Source organism: Rhamphochromis longiceps, linkage group LG20 (genome assembly GCF_057381845.1).
Source record: "Rhamphochromis longiceps isolate RC_006_pf linkage group LG20, R_longiceps_female_GT1.1, whole genome shotgun sequence".
Lineage (NCBI taxonomy): Eukaryota > Metazoa > Chordata > Actinopteri > Cichliformes > Cichlidae > Rhamphochromis > Rhamphochromis longiceps.
The window spans coordinates 6,636,413-6,657,379 of NC_140576.1; the positions used below are offsets into that span (position 1 = coordinate 6,636,413).

Sequence of the window (20,967 nt, forward strand, 5' to 3'; positions counted from 1 at the left end):
GGGTATTGTGCATGTAGTTTCCCATGGAGTAACACTGCTGATCCTTATAGATTTTATAGGAGCCTAAGTGTTGCCCTGTCACAAAGACTTTAAAGGGAACACGAACATCAAGTCTGTGGGGCTTAATTTGTCAAAAGGGTTCAAAAATATATTATTTATATAGAAAACATTAGGTAGTTGTTAACTTATTAAACATCTGAGTGGTTTTATTTCTTGCTATGATTAAGCACTTAGAAATATGTGTGACATTTGGCAAAAGTGTTGGCAGGACTGAAAAGTGTTCAAAGAGCTCCACTGCTGCCCACAGAGCATCCACTTTGGCTTGTAATGGTGCTCACAATGCACATAGTTGTGTGCGTCAGTTAGATACAAAAGAATGAGTTTTATAACCTGCAGAAAAAAGCCCCCTTAATTGCATTATCGTAAATGTATTTGTTTTTAAATCTATTCAAAAGAAGGTTTAAGCTTTTAACCCAGCAAAGCATCTCTGAATGGATTTTAGAGAGCGTTTGTTTGAATGCAATTATTCAAGCATAGGCTATAGCTTAGCTGCCAAGCGCGAACAAATAAGAGGATGTGGGCTGTTGCCTTCCGTCACATTCTTGACCCCAGCTGCTCTTTCATTCCTTTTCTTATTTAACACATTCCTTATTTGGGTTGTTCCCTTAGTCCTGTGATAAAGTATGCTATGCTTCCAAACTACACATATACCTTTTCATCTAGGCTTACTGGCACTTTACAGCATTTTCCTGTCATACAGTATGGCATGTTCAAAGGGTTTAAAAGGATACGATTATGTTGCACTATGACTGGACTTGGGAAATGAGACATATTGGAGAAATCAAAGTGGCATAATAATAATGTGCTCAGTTACATAGTTAATATCAAATAAACATTCGATCTAGAATTTCCATTCTAAGTGTTCCTGGTCCAATATTTATACATGGTTCTCTGCACACAATAAGTTGGAGCCATTATGTTCTATGTGTGCTGGAGTAAAGCTGCCTGTCACAGTAACGACACCATCTTCTGTGCTGTACCGTGGGTCTGTATGTCCTCAGTCTGCAAGCTGGCTGAATGAGAATTCTATGGGAACAATTGGCCCATTAATTGATTTTGTCTCCAGTATCAGGCAAAAAAAACCGAACCCCACCTTGTCTTTTTCTCCCATTCACTCTAAAGAGGGAAAACCAATCTAAAAATTACCCCCCTCTAGACACTTACTGTCATTCCCTATCAATTTTCAACCTCCATTGCTGTTTCAGCCAGGTCCAATCTCAGCTGCCTCGTGGCCACAGGACTCTCTGACAGATTGCTGGACCCTTTTTTCAACTTTATTTTGTGAGGCTTGCAGTTTTGGCACAAGTGAGAGAAATGGGAACTGCAGCATGGAAGAAGAACACAGGAAAGGAGAGTAAGCCGATGATACAAAGAAAGGAGACAGAGAAAGATGGAGATGGCCTTGTATTGACATATAATCATCAACAGTAATCCCCTGGGAAACACGGTGTGTTCCTGTGGAAGGAGATCTACTTAGTGCAGTGGCTAAATAGTTCTTGTAGGCCCAGAAAAATAATAGAGTTCAAGACTAATTCAATTTTCAGAGGGTCTCTGTTCTACTCCAATTTTCATTTTCTTTTTTTCACCATTCATGAAGAAAGGATGATGGATTTTGTATCCCCAGAGAAGTTTTGGTGTTTTATGATTGTTTTCCACCATACCAAACCTGTCACACCTAGGCTGCCGCATTATTTAGGAAGACGGCTTGAGACATTTTGCTTAAATCACATAAATAGGAAATGACACTGATCAAATTCATAATTCAGTGGGACCAGCTGAACGTCAGCTGATGCATTGCTGCTTTTATGCAAATGCACACACTTTAGCAGTCATTTCCATCAGCGGCTGGGGATGGAGATTTTATTTACTGTTTCAATGAATCACAATAACTAGAGGCGAGTACGTTCAGGGAGTCTGAACACAACGACTGCAGAGATGGAGGGAGGTCAATAAATGCACATATTCCTTCACCATTCGAGTGAGAGACAAAGATCAGTCGTCATTAGCCCCGGTCTAATCCCTATGGCTCTTCACAGTTGCATAAAGCTTAAGTCAGAGATACACTTTAAACTGTTACTATTTAAAGAATTTCTGTTTACAATTTTGACTATTTCTAGGTAGAGAAAAAACATGAAGAAAAAAAATCCCAAGTTAATGCTTTTACTAGGAAAATTGAGAATGTGCCAGTGAAAAAGGATTTTGGTCTTAAAATCCAGCTTTGTACATTTGTCTTCTTTAAAGAATTCAGTAAATGCTGCGTTGCAAAAACCATTAAACTAAACGGTTCTCGGCACTTTATAGTTTCCTGCAATGTATCCTTCTGAGACTTGAGCGCATGTTTAGCTGCATGTTTTTAAGTCTCCAGCTATTTAGGATTAGTTGGACCTGATAAGTGTGAAAACTAAGCATCATTGTTTAACAGAAACTAATTTTTAAAATAAAGTCACCAGTGTTTAAGAAGGCAACAAATTGCTTTATTGACCAGAATGAATGTATGAAGTGCAGATAAGTCTAAATGTTGTATCCCTATATAAGGATGAAGGGTCTCAGGAGGTTAAAGCTTTTCTTTTTTGTGAGTTTAAGCTGACTAACAACTGGCAGATAAACCTGTGCAAAAGCAGATTGCATCAGTGTGTTAATCCAGTGAGTTCTATAAATGTATAATTCAGTTTTATTGCACCTAGGGATATGTTTGTATAGATCATATCAGAAAAGTAAGGAGATGCCCCATGGGGTGAGAAACATGAGCATTTAGACAAACACAAGCTATAAACAGCTCAGCTGTAGGCCCAATACAATTGCAAGTCCAGAGACTGAAACATTCAAAATATCAGGGAGGGTAAACAACCCCAGTACAGGGCAAGAAGAACATTTAAGAGCTGTCATAACTGATATTTACTTACATGTTCCTCTTGGTTATTCTGCTGTAAAACGTAATGTTCAAAATTGTATTTTTAATTTTGATTTAGCATGATTTAGAATGATGTAAAATGTGGTAACTCTCCCAGGGATGCTACTTTAGTTCTATTATCAGAGAATTTATTTACTATGAAGTTAAAGTTCAGCTGAACAGACTCATATGATTACATGAAAACCTAATAATTTACAGTATTACTTACTCTGTTATTAGACTGATGAAGCCCATAGTTTTCAGATCTTTTTATTTTCATTGTCTTTGTGTAAACAGCAGTGAGTTTGAGTGCTTCATTTGAGTGTCTGTTGAACTATAAAAGGCTATGCAGAGATTTTCTGGTCTGTTTCAAAGGCCATAAACAGCTTTTCTTTTCAGACCGCTTGTCCATAGTCTTGCTCTCCACAGCTTTACTGCTGGTTTGACCAATGACCTATTTCAGTTGTTCCGTCTGTCACTTGAGTCTCAAATGGATTATGTTTGCAAACCATGATTGGGTGCAAACTAGACATTCCATGTTCCTAGCTTTTGACTGCCAAATGCCAAGAGGCCTCAAAGCTTGCAGGGTTTGTGCCCCACTTAAGAACTCAAACCAGAGATAAATGGTTCCTGTTCATGACCCTTAGTGTTTGTAGACCACTCTGAATAAAAAATGTAAGTTTGATCTGTGGGTGAACAGCTTGGCAGCTTTAAAGGAGAAGAGGAAAAAAACACACCTTCAGCCACTGAAGGAAACCGTTTTCAGCAAAAAGCTCTGAAACACCAGACGCTAAACATAGTGGAGTACAGCTATAGAAGCAGATGTGTCCTCCAGGATATTCTGGTTGGAACAAAGGAAGAAAAAAAGAGGGAAAACAGAGGAGTAAATGTTGCAGTACAGTTATCAGCTTGCCAGAAACGTAAATCAGTCAGTCCAGCTGAATGATAATGTTGAGTAAATAACTGTTGGTCAGGTTTGCAAATTCCTCTCAAGGAGTAGATAAATGTTCATATCTTGTTACAACCTGCAAGTGGTCACTGGTGTTTGCCTGTGTGTGTGCATGCGTGCTTTTGTGTGTTTGTGTGTGTGTTTAGCTCTAAATTGAAATGGCAGTGAAGTAACAACCATGCTAACATGTAGTTTGGAAGAAGCAACCTTTATAATGCTGGTTAAACAGCACTTACGTAGTAACGGTGGCTGTTTGGTGAAGTGAGTAATTATGTATTACGTTTACTGTTTCAAAATTAGTTTCTTTCTCTATGTGTCTGAACTGAGGGTGCCATATAATTTATGATCTGACAAGCCGCAAATTCCCCTTGTTCAGTGTTGGTGCAATCAACACTGGTTTGCGTGATCTTTTTATCACCACTTGTCTTCTATGCCCTATTTGACTCAGCATTTAGCTTACAGTTACAGTTTTACAGTTTTATTCACAAAGAAGTAATCAGTCACCCAGATGTAGGGTCACAAAGTCAAGCGACAGAAAACAGATGGAAATAATGTAAAAGGAAAAATAAAATGTGTCATACATCTGGTATGTTAGGCTTAGATGTTAACTGTAATTGGGGGAAAAAGAAAATAAAGAGAAAAAAATTTGATTGCATTTTACATTTTATGCATCTGCAAATATGAGAGGGTCTTTAAGGGTCAAAGAGATGTAGATTATGTCATTAGAGGGGGTATGTGGGCTCTGCACTGCCACTGTAGTACTCTCCAATTTGTTGTAGTATAATAGTAGTATAATAACAACAACTACGACCCCTAGCTGTATGTGTGCAAATTAGCAAGAGAGTAAAATCCCAGTCTTAGAGGTAACCGACGGCCACCACTGATATATATATATATACATCATCTCATCCCATCTAGTTCTGAGGTTATGATTGGAATGGATATAAGGAGTGTGTAATTCTGCCTGTTAATGAACAATGTGATCACCAGGCGGCCGTGCAGATGATCCTTCATTGAAAATGTGTAAATTACACCTCTAGTCTTGTCTGCATGTGTGTGGTACTTTAAAAAGAAATAAATAACATAATAAACACAATAAACACATTAACAGTGTAACATATATCCAGCTATATTTCTGCCAGCATAATACTTAAATGTATTGCACATCACAGGTAAGAGTATTGAAATATGACATGAAATAATAACTAAATCATAGCTTGGAAATCAGTATATAAGATAAACGTAACCCAAAAGTAACAAGGCCACACTAGCTCCAATATGTAGTTCTACATCTCTATCCATACATAGCAACAACAGCGATATTGCCTCAACTGCACAAGGAAAGAAATATCAACATTTACAAGTAATAAACTGGACTTTAACCATCACACAATGCCATCATAAAAATAGCAAACACAGATAAGCAGTCAAGTTGGAGAAAGTTACTATGTGACAAACGCGACATAAAGAGTGACGTAAACTAGCGCCTGCTTATTGGTTGCCTGCACACACGATAAGCCACATGATCTGAAGTACAGTACTGGTCAAAAGTTTAAGAGTACCCAAATTCTTCCTGTTTTTTAATTGAAAATCAAGATATTCAATGTCTCATTGTACTATGAAATGCAAGCATAGAAGAAATAACCAAAGTTTAAAAGAACTTATGGAATTCAATTAGAAACCAAATATTCTTCAGAAAGTTTTTCTCCACTCTGTTGCTGAAGTTCCCATAAATGTGCTTTCTGTCTTCCGTCCAGTTCATCCCAAACCAGCTCGATGAAGTTTAAGTTCGCAGACTGTGCTGGCCAATTCATGTTTCATGGCCAAGGGACAAACTGTTGTCTCTCAGAAACTTGTTTTGTGATTCTTTGTGGCTTTGAGTCTACCGGATCTCTTCCTATCAGAGTTTTTTAGTGCCTTTGCCTTTCTTTGTGATTTCTCTGTAGGAAAGACCTAACCTTTAAAGGGTTATGATGTTCTGTATCTCTTTCATTGTTACCTACCTTTTTCCTCGCTATATTTATAGTAGCACACAACTATCTGCAGTACATCACTGTTTAAATAAAGCTTACAAGGGCATGGTACCACAGTGTGTTTCAACTATACTTTTATGCAGACAGAAGAAATTGTAAGTACTCAAGAAAAGTTGGGACACCTACCAGAAATTGGTAGCACCACCTTTCAAGACTTGATCAACCTGCGTTGCTGCAGAACAGCTTAAGTTGTTAATGCATTTCTTGTTCCCTGAAAACTGCCTCTTTGAATAATTCTGAAATGTACTTTTTTTTTTAAAGATTTGTGTAACCTTACCTTTTTTTTAACCTCTGGCAATCCCCCACTTACCTTTGTACCATTTCAAGCTATTCATTGGACTCGAACTGAAATTCAATAAGAACTGGAAGAACTGGGGTGTTTTTAAAACACTTCATTTGCCCACTGAAATCACTTCAAGAAATTAAGTATGCAGTATTTTCAAATGTATTTGTACAATATAAAAAAGTTACTAAAGTTTTATTAAAAAGTATTTATTAAAATACCCCAATTATTTAAATTTACACATACATAAACACTGTAAATTGTGGGCATCACATTTTCCCTGAGATAGAAGTTGGCACCTCTTCCAGGCAGGACCTAGAGCTGTATGGGTTCCTGAAGTGGTGAGCAGAAAAGATACGACTTATCAGGAAGCTCCCACTCTGTCATTGTAATGCGGCGCTACCCTGATCCCTTTTGCTAACCTAGAGGCTATGTGGACACTGAAAAATAGGTGATAGTCTTCGCCCCACCGCATCCTGCCCCCCACACTCAAACCCTGTCATATCTGGAGTGCTCCACTCCACACTGAGCTTGCCTCCAGAGTGCAGGGTTAGACAATAACATATCTGTTACGCTCTTTATGTTAAGCGCCCTTTTGGTGGTAACCATTGTTGTATTTTTTTAATGTGATGATGATTTATTAACTCACCAAATTCAAATTAGCAGTAGAATGTAGACTCAAAGTCTTTCTCATTTATACCTGTGTAAACCACTCAACACTACCTACTTCTTGCTAAGTATAGTATATACAACAAATTATATTTTAACTAACATAAAAAAATGTAGCTGTAAACTCAAAGTACTGCAGGATTGCACGTGCTTATAGTTTGTTTTTTATAATGGACACACAGAAAATAATTCCAGTCATGGATTTCAGTAAGGCAAGCAAAAGGTATTCATATGTATAGGTGAATATTTTACATAATACATTAAAAACACATTGCTTAAAAATAGAAATTAAAACCTAACGGTGTAAATTTAGAGCATGACAACTCTAAGTGTAAGATAGGGAATTGTGAATGCTCGAATACAGTGCACACGTCTATACATGTTTTTAACCTCATAAAGTCAGAGTGAGAGCTATATTGTTCTATATTTGTGTAAGCTCCATGTTGCGCTGGGAAGAAAAGAAATAAGTTTTATGTCGAGAAATATTTTTTTCAGTCTTTGCTTCTCAGTAAATCATTGTAATCTCTTAGAAAACTAGTGATTTGTTTACTGAACACAAAAACAGTGTATGCACAACTTGCCTATATGCCTATATGAACTGTAGCCCCAGCCTTCTATGTCCATAAGAGGGCTATCTCTGAGTTGAATGGTCATGAGGTGCTTCAACATGGACCCTTCTTGCTGCCAGAGTAGCACAGACATTTCTAAACTAGGAGTATATCCAGACTTCCTTGGCTAGGATTTAGTCCCAGTATGTCTCCAATTGAACGTGCCGGGGAAATCCTGGGTCGACGTGATCATCAGATGCCACCATCAATGACTACTGCACTGCAGCTGCAGGCTGCACTCAAATCTGTTGTTGAGCAATTGAGCAACAGCAGATCTGGATACTTGTTCAGTCCATACACAGATGGGTGACTGCTTGCATCATGTCCAGAAGAGGCTATACCTCATATTAAACATCTTGTTTATGCCTACATTACAATGTTGTTCCATAACATCTGTTTAAAACACATTTTTTTTCTATTTTGAGTAGTATACATAAATTTCCCATTTATAAAAACATATTTATTTACAGTCAAAAAATACATATAAACTATATTAATCCTCAGATGCCATCTATAATGTATAACTATGATTGAATTAGATATTGGAATGTTGATCTGTATTTATGGGTTGGTTATTGGAGACTGAACACACAATTTCAATATACTTGCCCATTATATAGAACTCCTTGTGTTGCTGCCTTTGCACAATCAATACATGCAAACTTAATGAATAAGAAATTAAACTGAGTCTGTGGCTATTATAGGATTTTTAAAAACTCATGAACTGTATCTTGCGCTCGGCTGTTTCCAGAACGGGACAGTTCTCGGATTGCCAATAAGGGTGTTGCTGCTTGAGTTGCTCCGTAAAATGTGGTTCTATTATCAGGTCCATTAAGTATACCTCTGTGTAATGACACTCCACTGGCCAACATTTCTCTCTCGACCCTTCTCCTAATAACCCCTTTTACATTTCATTTTCGTTATTTAGCGGGCAGCACTTATCCTCAGCCACTTTACATTTTGCCAGTGATCAAATTAATGGAGTCAAAAGGCCTGGGAAGCAGGTACATGTCATACGGGCAAAGCAGTGGGACTAATTGTAGTTTCAGGGGAGGCAAGATGGGACCTAAAGTGATCCATGCTGCGCGAAAATGTATCGGAGCAAGGCTCACATATCCTCTCTTATGGTTTGTTGTCATAGTTTATTGTAGTCTTGAAGGTCTCTAGTGTCCTTATGTAAGAAATCAGTCATAGGTATGGGTGCAGAAGGGGATGATGCAGTTTAACACCAGCAACCTTGAAAAGGATAAGCGGAAGCGAATGGATGGATGGAGTGCATTAATCACAAAAAAGTAAATGAAAATAAATAATTGATGTGAACTGTGGAGCAGGGAAATTATTTTACTGCTATTGTTAAATAATCATCATTATTACCATTGCATTAATAATATAATCTGGAGTTTATATTGCATTCAGGGGTTGAACAGTGTGTGTCTTTCAGAAAGGCTAAAAGTCACAGGCTGACAGGAAACAGGCTTGCAGAGAGTTTGCAGAAGCAGGAAGTTATTTTGAGCAGCAGGCTAAGACGAGGCTTTAACAATGTAACAGATAGCTTTAAGATGGCCTTAAGATGTTTATGATGATGTTAATTTTGTATTTCAGATGCAGTTATAACTATTGTGTACACAATGCATATCTGTGCTTATTTGAGTTGATGTTCAGGTTCTTTAAAGGTCTTAAGCTTCACTGACGTGACTGTTCAGATGATACATGCTGAGGGAAAACTAGAACATAGAAGGAATTGCAATACATGCTTACAAAACACTTATATCAGGTCATTTTATATTAAGGTTTTAGTAGAGGTTCTTGGTTAAAACATTTATTTAGTAGAGGAAATTTATAGTTTAGTGATTATATGTTGTCGTAAGGGGGTTTTATGCTGAATTTAAGTATGTTAAAGGGGGTGATTTTTGTGTGCAAATTGTGTGGTTTTAATGAGACTTTCGGTGTATTGAGGAGGTGAAATTATGTGGTGGCAAAACTTTTGTGTTTAAGGTTGTTGAGGTTGTTGTGGTGATGGGTTGATTCTGTCAGTTAGGTTCGGGTTGTTGTTGTTTTTGTTTTTAATAGAGGGAGTTTTAGGAAACATGGACATGTCTAGGATTGGGCCCATTATTTTGTAACAGTGCACTTAAAGAAAACCTGTCAGGTGATTTTGTTTTGTGTTTTCATGAGCTAATAATCAGCTCTATTTTTTCTCATTTTTGTTTTAAGCAGGCCTGCAACAGTGAATAACGGCGCTGAAAATTCTCGGGAAGAGCAAATATAAGGGGGCTTTCCAGATTACAATTGGCTGAGGAGAAAGCTACCTGTGGGGGACTATTCAGGTCGTAAGTCCCTGTAAAAAGGATTTTATGCGAGTCAATCCAGTCCAAAAGCATAAAGAAATATTTTCCTATGGAAAATAAAAAATGACTGAGCTCATTTTGCTGAGGGTGGAGAATCTGACGCGGGAAGCTCCATTATTAGCAAAAATATGGAGTGAATGTGTGAGTGAATGTGAGGATGAATAAAGGTGGACAAACAATTTGTTTTTACCAGAGAAAATTTCTGTTTTGTTTTGTTGACTGGGGTTAGATTATGGGATTATAGTATATTGTTGGGAGAAGGCCAAATGTTACGGGGGAGGCATTTTCTGATATAACTCAGTTACCATTAATTGTAGAAACACATGACTGATAATTGTTCTGTGTTAAGTTTATTTGTATGACATAGATTGGATCATGAGTGGGGAAAAACTGAGCATTTTAAGTTTTGTATAGTATTGTGGATGTATAGTATTTTTGACACATGAAATGTGTCAAAAAATAAAAGGGGGAATTTAGGGTTTAAGAATTTAGGATTATTTCAGGACTTTTTGGGGTTTTTGGTCATTTGGGTATGGTAAAACTGAAACTGTTATTTTTATGTGAAGGTTAAAGGATTAAAGAACTGAATCCTGTTTAGAAGATACAATACCAGGGTTTTAAAGCTGTGTACAAATCTTAGAGGGAAATTGTGGGACACGTTGACAAAAAGATATCCTTAGGGAAAATTAGTGAGGGTTGAAGGAGTAGAACAGGTTTGATTTCTTTTTTGATTTCTAGAAGTAGTGGTTATAATGTAGGCTTACACATACAGATATTATATAGGAGGTATTTTTAGGATAAAGGGGAGAGCTTATAAATAGAAATTATTTTTATACATATTGCATTTTTTGATATGAGTTATTGAAGTTATTGAAGGATTGCACGCGCTTACAGACACAGAGTCCATAAACACACATGACAGTATTGATTCCAGGCAAAAGGCCTCAAATTCATTTAGCTTTTAACTGAACTTAAAGAAGGACCAAAGAGGAAGGAAAGCATATATTTTGGTTAAGTCTGATAAACTAGAATTAGAAGGTATTGTTAAATTAAAAGGAGCAAATGAAATAAAAAGGCTATACCAAAAACGGGTTATAACATAGGAAATGTGAGGTTTTAAAATGAAGTTAGTGTTAACACATAGGAGTTGTTTTTAGGCAGCATTTAGCTATGATGAAATGTATACAGGAGTAATTGCTTATATGCTTAAACTTAATTGATTAAAGTGGTTGTTTTCTTTTGGAGCTTTTAGTAGAATAGGCTGGTTCTAATGATTTTTTGTTAAAAAGGTGGACAGTTTGTGTAAAGGATGTTGATGATTAGATAAGGGAAAGTAGAGCGAGCAACCGGATGTGAAACCAGCGCTTAAAGAATTTTAAAGTGATGAGTAACGTTGAAGAATATATATAAATACAAGTCAATAAGTTAAGAACATAATTAGGATCAGGCTTTTGATTAAAGAGTCCCAAATAGGATAAGTTAGGGAGGTGCAGGAAAAGGTGTTTTGTTTCCTTTGCAGAAGATCTCGACGACCACAGGGAGGTCCGAGACCACCAGAGAGGGACCGAGAAAACCTAAGCTTACACATGGAGTGTTCTCGAATGGGAGCGGGTGTTTATTACTGGACCAATTAGATGACATGAGGTTGTCTGAGCGAGGACACAATGTATTGCGACCTCTGGTGTTCCAGAGGTCGAGAGAGGGAGTGTGGAGCAGGGAAATTATTTTACTGCTATTGTTAAATAATCATCATTATTACCATTGCATTAATAATATAATCTGGAGTTTATATTGCATTCAGGGGTTGAACAGTGTGTGTCTTTCAGAAAGGCTAAAAGTCACAGGCTGACAGGAAACAGGCTTGCAGAGAGTTTGCAGAAGCAGGAAGTTATTTTGAGCAGCAGGCTAAGACGAGGCTTTAACAATGTAACAGATAGCTTTAAGATGGCCTTAAGATGTTTATGATGATGTTAATTTTGTATTTCAGATGCAGTTATAACTATTGTGTACACAATGCATATCTGTGCTTATTTGAGTTGATGTTCAGGTTCTTTAAAGGTCTTAAGCTTCACTGACGTGACTGTTCAGGTGATACATGCTGAGGGAAAACTAGAACATAGAAGGAATTGCAATACATGCTTACAAAACACTTATATCAGGTCATTTTATATTAAGGTTTTAGTAGAGGTTCTTGGTTAAAACATTTATTTAGTAGAGGACATATACATAGTCTCAGTTAGGTTGTAACACATAAGGATGAGCCTCTGTTTTGGTAAAAGGTCAGAAGTGCAACAGGTGAATTGAGAAAGAGCATTTGAGGACGAGACACAGACAGTTAGTAGGTGAAGAGGTGACACAAAGAGCATGTGAGGTCAACACACACACACACATGAGTTAGATTTATTTAGAGGAGAGATTAGTCATGTCTCGGCAAGAAAGAGGAACAATTCACTTTAAGACAAGAACGGAAAGTACCAGCCATGAAAATAGAAGATGATCTTCTGGGTTAAAAGTCATTGTGGTGTTGATCTGATCTATGTATAAAATGTATCTGTGACGCATGAAGGGGCGTCAGTAAATCAAACCCTGATGCTATAAAATATCTGTTCATGCTTTGATTAAGTTGAAGACTACTTGCTGTCGGCGTACAGAGTGTCTTCCCACGCGTGTGTATTCATTAAAATCATTGTTTGACCAAGAGCTTCTGGACCAAGGGTGGTTTGTACTCTCCCTCCTCAATTTTGAACCTTAACAGAACCCCTGATGTTTCTGATGTTTCATAATATCATATATGTCAGGAATCACTATGGCAGCATTTAAACGCAGTATGGTTTTATTTGGAGGCATTGCATTGTGTTTGTAATAATGTTACTGTCCGTGGATGTGACACATATAACAAAATTTGTTGTCTCTCAAGCAATCACTTCTGTAATTTCAAACATAGGTACATATATATAGTATATATAATATACCACCTAATTTAATTGATCCGGTCCAAACAGGGTTTGAAGTTGAATGAAAGAAAGTCGCACTGCACACATGCTCAATTAATTTAAGTACATAAAGTATAAAACAGTCTACTTAAGAGATGAAAATACCATGAGAATTTAAAATGCTTTAAAACAATATAAAATGCTATGACAAACAGGCCTAAATGCCTTAAAAAAAGACAGTTTAAAAGCGCATTGTGCAGAGTGCTGTTACTGTGCATCTAGTGACTTAGAGCTATTGTCTGTAACAAGATTATAGAAGCACGTTCTTTAGATAACAGACAGTTGCCTCGCTTCCACATGGAAACTTCTGATTAGGTTCTGATTAAGGGACTTGCAATCATCTTCTCCACGTTCAAATTTTACATGACCAGAAATCCTAACCTTGACTGAATGCAGTTCTTTTTTCTCTTTTTTTTGTAATGCTGTTTAAATTTAGAAAAGCATCACTTATTACATCTTTGAAATTCTTGGTTCAAATGTGCAACAATGACCAGGAAATACAGAGGACATTTGTCATCCTTAGTTGTCCCATTCATCTCAGATTTAATTTTTTCAGTGTGAGTTGGAGCTGGAGTCTCAGAGTATGAAGTGTGATTTATGCATGGCACTTGGTACTGGAACTGCACGAGATGGGGTAAAGCAGTTCCCCTCACCCCCACCCTCCCCCTTTGCCCCGAGGATGCATGAAATTAAGCAGAATGACTCTACTCATCCGACTATAAATGACGCTCCATATGCTCCACCTAGACACCCGCGTTCAGTGTGCCAAGAATCACAATTTTGGATTTTATTTTTTTGTTTTAATGTGAAAAATTGAAGTGTGACATTTGTCTGTTGTGGCTTGTTTTAAAAGGGAGCGAAATCCTCTCACTGCTGCTGGTGCTTTGAAAGCACTTTAAATTTTTTTACCCCGAGTCAAATTGCGAGGGAAAAAAACAACAAAAAAACAAAAAACAATAGTCTGTGCTGTTGTTTTTCATTTTGTCGTTTTTCGTCTTTGTCACAACGACAGGGAGGAGTACTTTAAAGCACCATTCAATGAATATTAAATGAGTACTCCTCCCGCCTTTACTCGTCAATCCTGTCAACACAGAGAAGGTTCAACAGACGACTTCAAAGACAAATTTCATTACACAATCAGTGCCTTGTCTCTACTCATCTGATGGACCGCACCTATCTCTGTGATGCTTATTACTGTCAGTAATTTGGCTCTGCAGTTATCTCAATAACAAATAAAACCGCAGCCTCCCGTGGTGATGTTAAATCAGTTTAGCATTTCACACACAACAATTTCTGCAGTCATGTAGCTGTTCAAAGCCGATGCACCAGTATGAGACCCAATTCCAGCAAGCATGTGACCCTTCTCTCTCTGCTGAAGTAACACTTTTATTTTGGCTTAAATGCATATTCACTGTTAAAACTGTGCAGCGATTCACAATTGCACTAATTTGGGCAACGTTGTGGTAAAGCTCTCTTCCTTTTCTGCAAATTGCAGTTCTGCTGCGTGAAGAGGTGGCCCAGCTCCAGGAAGAGGTGCACCTGCTGCGGCAGATGAAGGACATGTTGAATAAGGACCTGGAGGAGACCCAGGGAGGTTGCTCGGCTGACGTGCTCTCTGCCACTGAACTCCGTGTGCAGCTGGCGCAGAAGGAACAGGAGCTGGATCGAGCCAAGGAGGCTCTGCAAGGTAAGGACTGTCAGGAAACAAGAAACTGTGTGTGCTGTTTGAAACACAGACTTTTTTTTATTTAAGAAGAAATGTGGAAAGTTCTTGTTATTAATTCGATTTCTTTACAACATTTTCTGATCGGTAGTAGCAACCAGTTTTAATAATACAGGTAGGTAACATTTAGCCCAGGAGTTTGCTCACTGTGTGAAGACAAGCACCTCCTGACCGTTTCATCTAGTGACAAGCTTTTGCCTACAAGAACAATTAAATTATATTTCTACGAACAAAAGAAGGGTGAAAGAAAACAAAATACTAAATGGAAAGGTGTAGGTCTTAACCTTTAAATTGATCTTGTTTTTCATTAAAAATTGGAACATGGACATCATCACTTACAGTCTGATTTCATGCCACTATTCCACTGATGCTCTAGAAGAAGTTTTCATCTCGGGCTGACAGATTATGTGCTCTACCCGTCTTCTTCTTCTTCATGTAGTCTTTTTTACATGTCAGCTTCAATGAGCAAACTTGTTTTTCACTTGTTTCACTTTTTAGAAGCACAGGGGAAGCAATATTCAGAACCTCTGTTATGTCAGCCTGAACGCATTTTCACTTTTTTTCATCATTCCTATGGAGACTCTTTAAAAAGCCTGTTTTGGCTTCCTCATTGTACACGATTGTATCAGTTTTTAAAGTCCAGTGCAGGCTTCTCTCTTACAACATCTCTCATCACCACTTGCTCAGCTTCACGTGGATATAAACATGTTTCCTTGTATAGAAAAATGGGGGCTGGACAGTAATGCAGATGGCTGATTGTAAGGAGATTGCACAAGCCTCTTGGTTTGAACTGATTCTGATTTATTAACATGTGCACAGTGGAAAGAAGAAAATATGCCGGTGTGCATATTTCATAAACCGAATGGTAGCTTTGCATATGCACTTGTTTTTTGTGCAGGATAAGAATGTTCTCATGTGTGTATTAGTCAATAAGTATCACTGAGTTTCTGTAATATTGTAATATAAGTCTTTTGGTTCCTGTTGTAATTTGAATATTTTACTTTTTCCAGTGCTCCCCTGTCTTTGATCCCTCTGTGTTTGTGTCTTCACCTCGCAGTTTGTTTTGCTAATTACTTTTCTTAGTGTGCTTGTCGTACTTTTTACTTCCTGTCTGTTTCTTTCCCTGATTCCCTGAGTGTTTTCACCTGCTAATTGCTTCCTCCTCTTTTTCGCCCTCGTCTGTGTCCTGTTCCCTAATTAGTGCTCTGTGTACATATAGTCCTGTGCGTCGCCTCCCTGTTTGCGGTCCTGTGATTAACCTTTTTTGTGGATCTTTTTTTTTTTTTTTTGTTGCTTTGTATTTTCGGTAGTGTGTGTGTTTCTTTGGACTCTGTTCATCCTTTTGGAATTGTTTTTTTTGTCGTTGATATTCTACACTTTGGTCCTTTCCTCACCGCTACTCCTGAAAAAAAAAATGCAGAACAAGTGTAGGTTCAGGTAAATGTGTCCTGTTGGGGGAAACAACACAACACAACTTTTAAAAATAAGTGGCACATTTCCCTTTTCCTTGGTCAAAGCATTCAATTTAGTATCCTGTTGCTTTAAATCTCTTGTTTGCTGCTCCCGCTCCTGCTGAGACAAAACCTGTGCAGCCTTTTGCTCCATCGGGCTTTTCTTTTCTATTCATCATAATGTTAACATAAGTGTCTGTATTAGTGTGGTTGATGCAGCCCATTAGTTGCATTATGGTCCATTAGCATGTGTTATGCTAGAGAGATGGAGTTATATCTCGGGGTGAGAGGAGACGCAGATGCTTGGACTATTTAAAAAGGAAAAAGAAAAAGCTCTCCACGCTTTTGGCAAATCGAGCTGCTCTTCTCCAACTGTGCAGCATGACACAAATACAGCTCAACATAATGTAGAAGATTCAAGAAGGTGATATTAAAATAAATAACGTTACTAAGGTGTCTGTAATAGCTAGCTTCACATAGATCTTTCATCTCCCTGAAGTCTCGTTTTTGGCTTGGTCATATATCTAACTAAAACGTGAGGGCAGGTCATTAAATAAAATAAGCCTTTTTAACTTTTTATCTAGGCTTGAATTGGGAATATGCACACCAGTGACAAAATAAAGTTTTAAAGCATTGGGCCAGCATGTGCCATCAAAACAGCGTACTGGTGTCTTGGTCTTGGTATTGATTGTCCAAGCCTTTAGGACACTGCTGGAGGGATGGACCCACCAGCCTTCTAAGACATTGTGTAATGTGGTGCTTTGATGGTCCAAGTAGAGCGCTGTTGAACATGTTGGTCAAAAGATGATCATCGTTGTCAAACCATTCATTGACCCATTATGTCCTGTGAACAAAGGCGTTACATCCTGGAAAAAAAATGTTCTCATTAGGAAGGATGTGCTTCATCACATAATGAAGGTGGTCACTGACAACTTGGTACTGATTTGCAGTGCGGGCAGACGTCTTCTTTTTTTTTTTTTTCCTTTAATTTGCTACCTGTCTTTGCTTACATGCTGCTTTCTCAGAGAGTCTGCAGTTAGTAAAGAAATGAACATTGCCAGGCAGTTTAGAGTGGATTGCAGGGCATCAAGCAGAGATGTCATCAGTGTGGCAGTGAATTATTTTTTTCAAAGAATTATCGCCCATGGAATGAGGCAGAACACAAAAACTACCATTTGGTATCAGACAAAAGCATGACATGCTGTCAGGGGATTTTGTTGCTGCGACATTTCACTTGACACTTGCAGCCTACGCTTTTTGGAAGAATTGAACGAAAACAAAATGGACTGGGGCAGAGTAGAATAGAGCACACATCAAATAAATACTTATCTCTTCTTCAGCGGGATGTTGGCTGTCTGAACATAGTGCACACAGGCTCATACAGTCATTTGTATGACTCAGGCCTGTTAATGAAGGCCAAAGCCTACCAGCCCCAGCAGGCACTGACGGTAATCGGCAGCTAATGAAAGCTTTATAAAAGCGGACTTTGGTTGGCTTACGAGGGCCAGAAACGTTAAGCGGGGTGGATCTAGTCTACAATTAAGCTGGGTATGTGGGAGGACAAGAGGAAATTGGGTGTTGTCATATTCAGGTTTCGTTCTGCTGGGGTAAGTTCACCAGGCGAATTGAAGTGACTGTGAACTTGAGTATGAAGTCATTCCTGTTGCTATTTTTCATTTTGTGTTTTCCCTCCCCCTCTGGAAGGCATTTCCTTTGAGGAACAGAAGGACAAGCTGATATTCAGTCAGAGCTCTTGGTCAGTTAGATGACCCTCAGCCACTCTTTCTACTTGAATTGGGTTTGGATTTCTACTGTTTAGATTAAGCTTTTTCTTTTTGATAAAGATTATAGGTAGGGATAAATCAGGTGACCCTGAATCCCCCCATAGTTACGCTGCAATAGGCCTAGGATGCTGGGCCACCTGTTTTCAATTACTATGCATTTAAATGCAAGTTATTATTTATCTGTAGCTCTTCCACAGCGTGTCTTTTGTCCCATCTTCCTCCCCTCAACCCCAACTGGCTGTCCCTCCCAGAGCCTGGTTCTGCCACAGGAGTTTTTCTTTCCCACTGTCGCCAATAGCTTGCTCATACAGGGTAGTGTGACTGTGGGGTTTTCTCTCTATTATTGTAGGGTCTTTGCTTTTTACAATATAAAGCTCCTTAAGTCAGCTGTTGTTGTGATTTGGCACAATATAAATAACATTGACGTGAAAATTGAATGAGATTTGCATTCACATGTAAACGAAGCAAAACTGTTTACATGTTATTGTTATTTTCCCACTGGCCTGGTCTTTACAGCAGAAGTTCGTTTCAGCTCTTTTGTAAGTCTGCAGTTGTCACTCTCAATCTTCATGCACTGAGACTACTGCACACTCCAAACGTATAATTTCTGAAGACAGCTGTGAAAGGCCAGCAACTGCATTTCCTAGCTTTTTCTTTTTGTGCTGTTGGCTTGGGGTGGGTAGCAGCTAGTGAATGTTGGCTCTGGCCTCAGCAATATTTACAGTTGTTTCTATATAGAAAGTAGAAACACATCTTTCATCCTTCTTTTGTTGTTTTTGTTCCTTTTCCAACTTCTGCTTCGCAATGCATTCAAGTTTCTTGCTGCCAATGTTGGCACATGGTACTGGATCACACTGATGACGATGTTTTTGTGTGTATTAATATCTTAATAGGCTGATACTGTTATGAGAAAGCATGAACAGAAAATTAGTAATAAGAAAATAGACAAAATATTTCTAAAAGGAAAGAAACAGAGAATTATCAGAAAAAATTATGCTTTGAAGGTCTTTCAAAGTTTTTTCTTCAGACTGCAGTGGCAGGATTTTAAAAAACAATATCTACAACAGAAGAACATCTGAAGTCATGACCATTGAAAATATGAAAACATCCAGCAAAGGCCTTACACAGGACCCGAAAGGATGCATGTCAAGAAGCCATCCTGATGAAGGAAAAGACTGACACTATAGACTGACACTATCAGTCATGGATTGGCCTCCCCAGAGTCCAGACCTCAACATCATTGAGGTCTGGACTCTAGAGAAAAAGGCAATAAACTCCAAAGAAGAGCTTTGAATGTCCTTCAAGAAACCTGGAGAACGATTCCTGAAGACTACTTAAAAAGAAGTACAAGAAGGTTTGGCTTAGAGGGTTCAGACTGTGCTTAAGAATAAAGATAGGTATACAAAATCTCAACTTTCAAGCTCATTATAATTGTACAAAGTCTGCTTTTTCCTTGCATACTACAGTCCCAATCAAAGGTTTATGACCACTTGGAAAAATGGGAAAAATCATATTTTGCATGGTTGGATCTTAACAAGGTTCCAAGTAGAGCTCCAACATGCAACAAGAAGAAATGGAAGTGAGACATAACATTCTTTTGAGCATGCAATTTATTGAAAACAGCGAGTAAACTGAAACAGGCTGTTTTACAGCTGATCAAAAGTTTAAGACCACACCTCCAACAAACTCAAACTCCCAGAAATCAAAGTTCCAAACATCAACTCAGTAATGAGTATATTTCCACATATGATTGCCCATGTTTCAGTATTTCCAGTTTCTGAGGAAATATTAAAATTAATGAGGGGTGACTCAAGACTTTTGCAGAATTCTATACATGGAGGATTACTAATGTGCAAGTAATTTCAGTTTTCATTATGTGTGTAGAGTACATCTCATCTCTGCCTGAAAAACTACTGCAAAAAAGCTCTGGATCTTATTATGCAGTGCATGAAGGCACACGTTTTTAAACAGTAGCAGCTCTGAATGGTCAGAATCATTGTTGGCATGAGAACCCACCCAGAGCTAAAGGTCTTAAATTCAATGAATTGTCCAAATAGAGGCACGCAATCATTTTTTTCTCAGTTTCTTTTAAATCAGGCTTTTAAGCAACCGAACAAGCGCTTTTTTTTTAAAGATACTGAGTCCATTAGTAATCAATGTGTGCTTGACTTTGATGCCTTCCTTTACATCTTGGAATTTGGTAGATTTAAAGTACTTAGGTGTAACTCAAGTGTTAATCGTGGGCAAGGGGGCCCACTTTTAAAATGTTGTCTTCTGTCAGGTATTGGCTTTTTCCAATGATCACATCAGCAATTATTTACAAGTCTCTTCTATGCTAGGTGCAAGGAAATAAAAATGTTTATATGTATGAAAAAAAAGTTCCTCTTTTCTTTTTACTTTTATTCAAAGGGTTTGTAACAACGCTAAAAAAAAGACCTGACGGACTTGGAAATAGTTGTTTTAGAGAGTCTGATCATAAAAAAAGAAGATAGGCCAAATGTTCTTAAGAATACCTCATTAATTACAGCAATTTCCGTATGCTGCCAATTGATTGGAGCCGAGATGTTGACTCTATTTGATTTCCCTCAGTTTTCACAAGGCTGGCATATTGTGAGGATCCCACCAGATGCTCCTGCAGAGTGCTTTTCCCAGAAGAATGAGAGCCCTGGGTTTTTTTTTTATTGAAGTGCTACCAACAATTATTGTGAAGCAGAGAAGCTTTGTCTTTTTTTTTTCCTATTTTTTTTTGTTTTTTAGTTCTTCTTTGTTTTAGTGTGGTTTTGTTTTGGATGAAGAAGCAAGCGGCTGAAGTGATGAAGTAGCGTGAAAGAGATGGATCGTTCCTTCCTTTGCTCTTTGCCACTTGAGATAATACCTGTTTAATTTGGGAATGGATCACTGAAGCTATGTTGCCACTCCTACCTCGGTTCAGATGGTTTGCGGCTAAATTGCATGCAGATTTTCTTGTGCCTATGAATACGAAATAAAGAAGAGGTGAACGCTACTTTTCAGTGCATTTGCACTCCAGTTATTCTTCATTTTCCTCTCTGCGGTCTCTTCCTTTATCTCCCTCTCTGCCTTTATTTGGTGTGATGCCCACATCGTTTAAATGTTAAGGCCTGAGTTCGCTTCCACTGTGAACCGGGCTTTGGTGTGTGAACGCTATAATTGTAATC

General features: G+C 38.1%; 1 protein-coding gene across 7 annotated transcripts in view; it reads left to right on the top strand.

The window, feature by feature from the left end:
* Positions 1-20,967, top strand: part of kazna (kazrin, periplakin interacting protein a) — a 199,032-nt gene that overhangs the window by 153,526 nt on the left and 24,539 nt on the right. For all 7 annotated transcript variants that reach the window (XM_085393951.1, XM_085393954.1, XM_085393955.1 and 4 more), the window contains one exon: positions 14,329-14,520. In XM_085393951.1, coding sequence (XP_085250077.1) covers positions 14,329-14,520 — 192 coding nt within the window. The remainder of the gene's footprint in view (positions 1-14,328; positions 14,521-20,967) is intronic.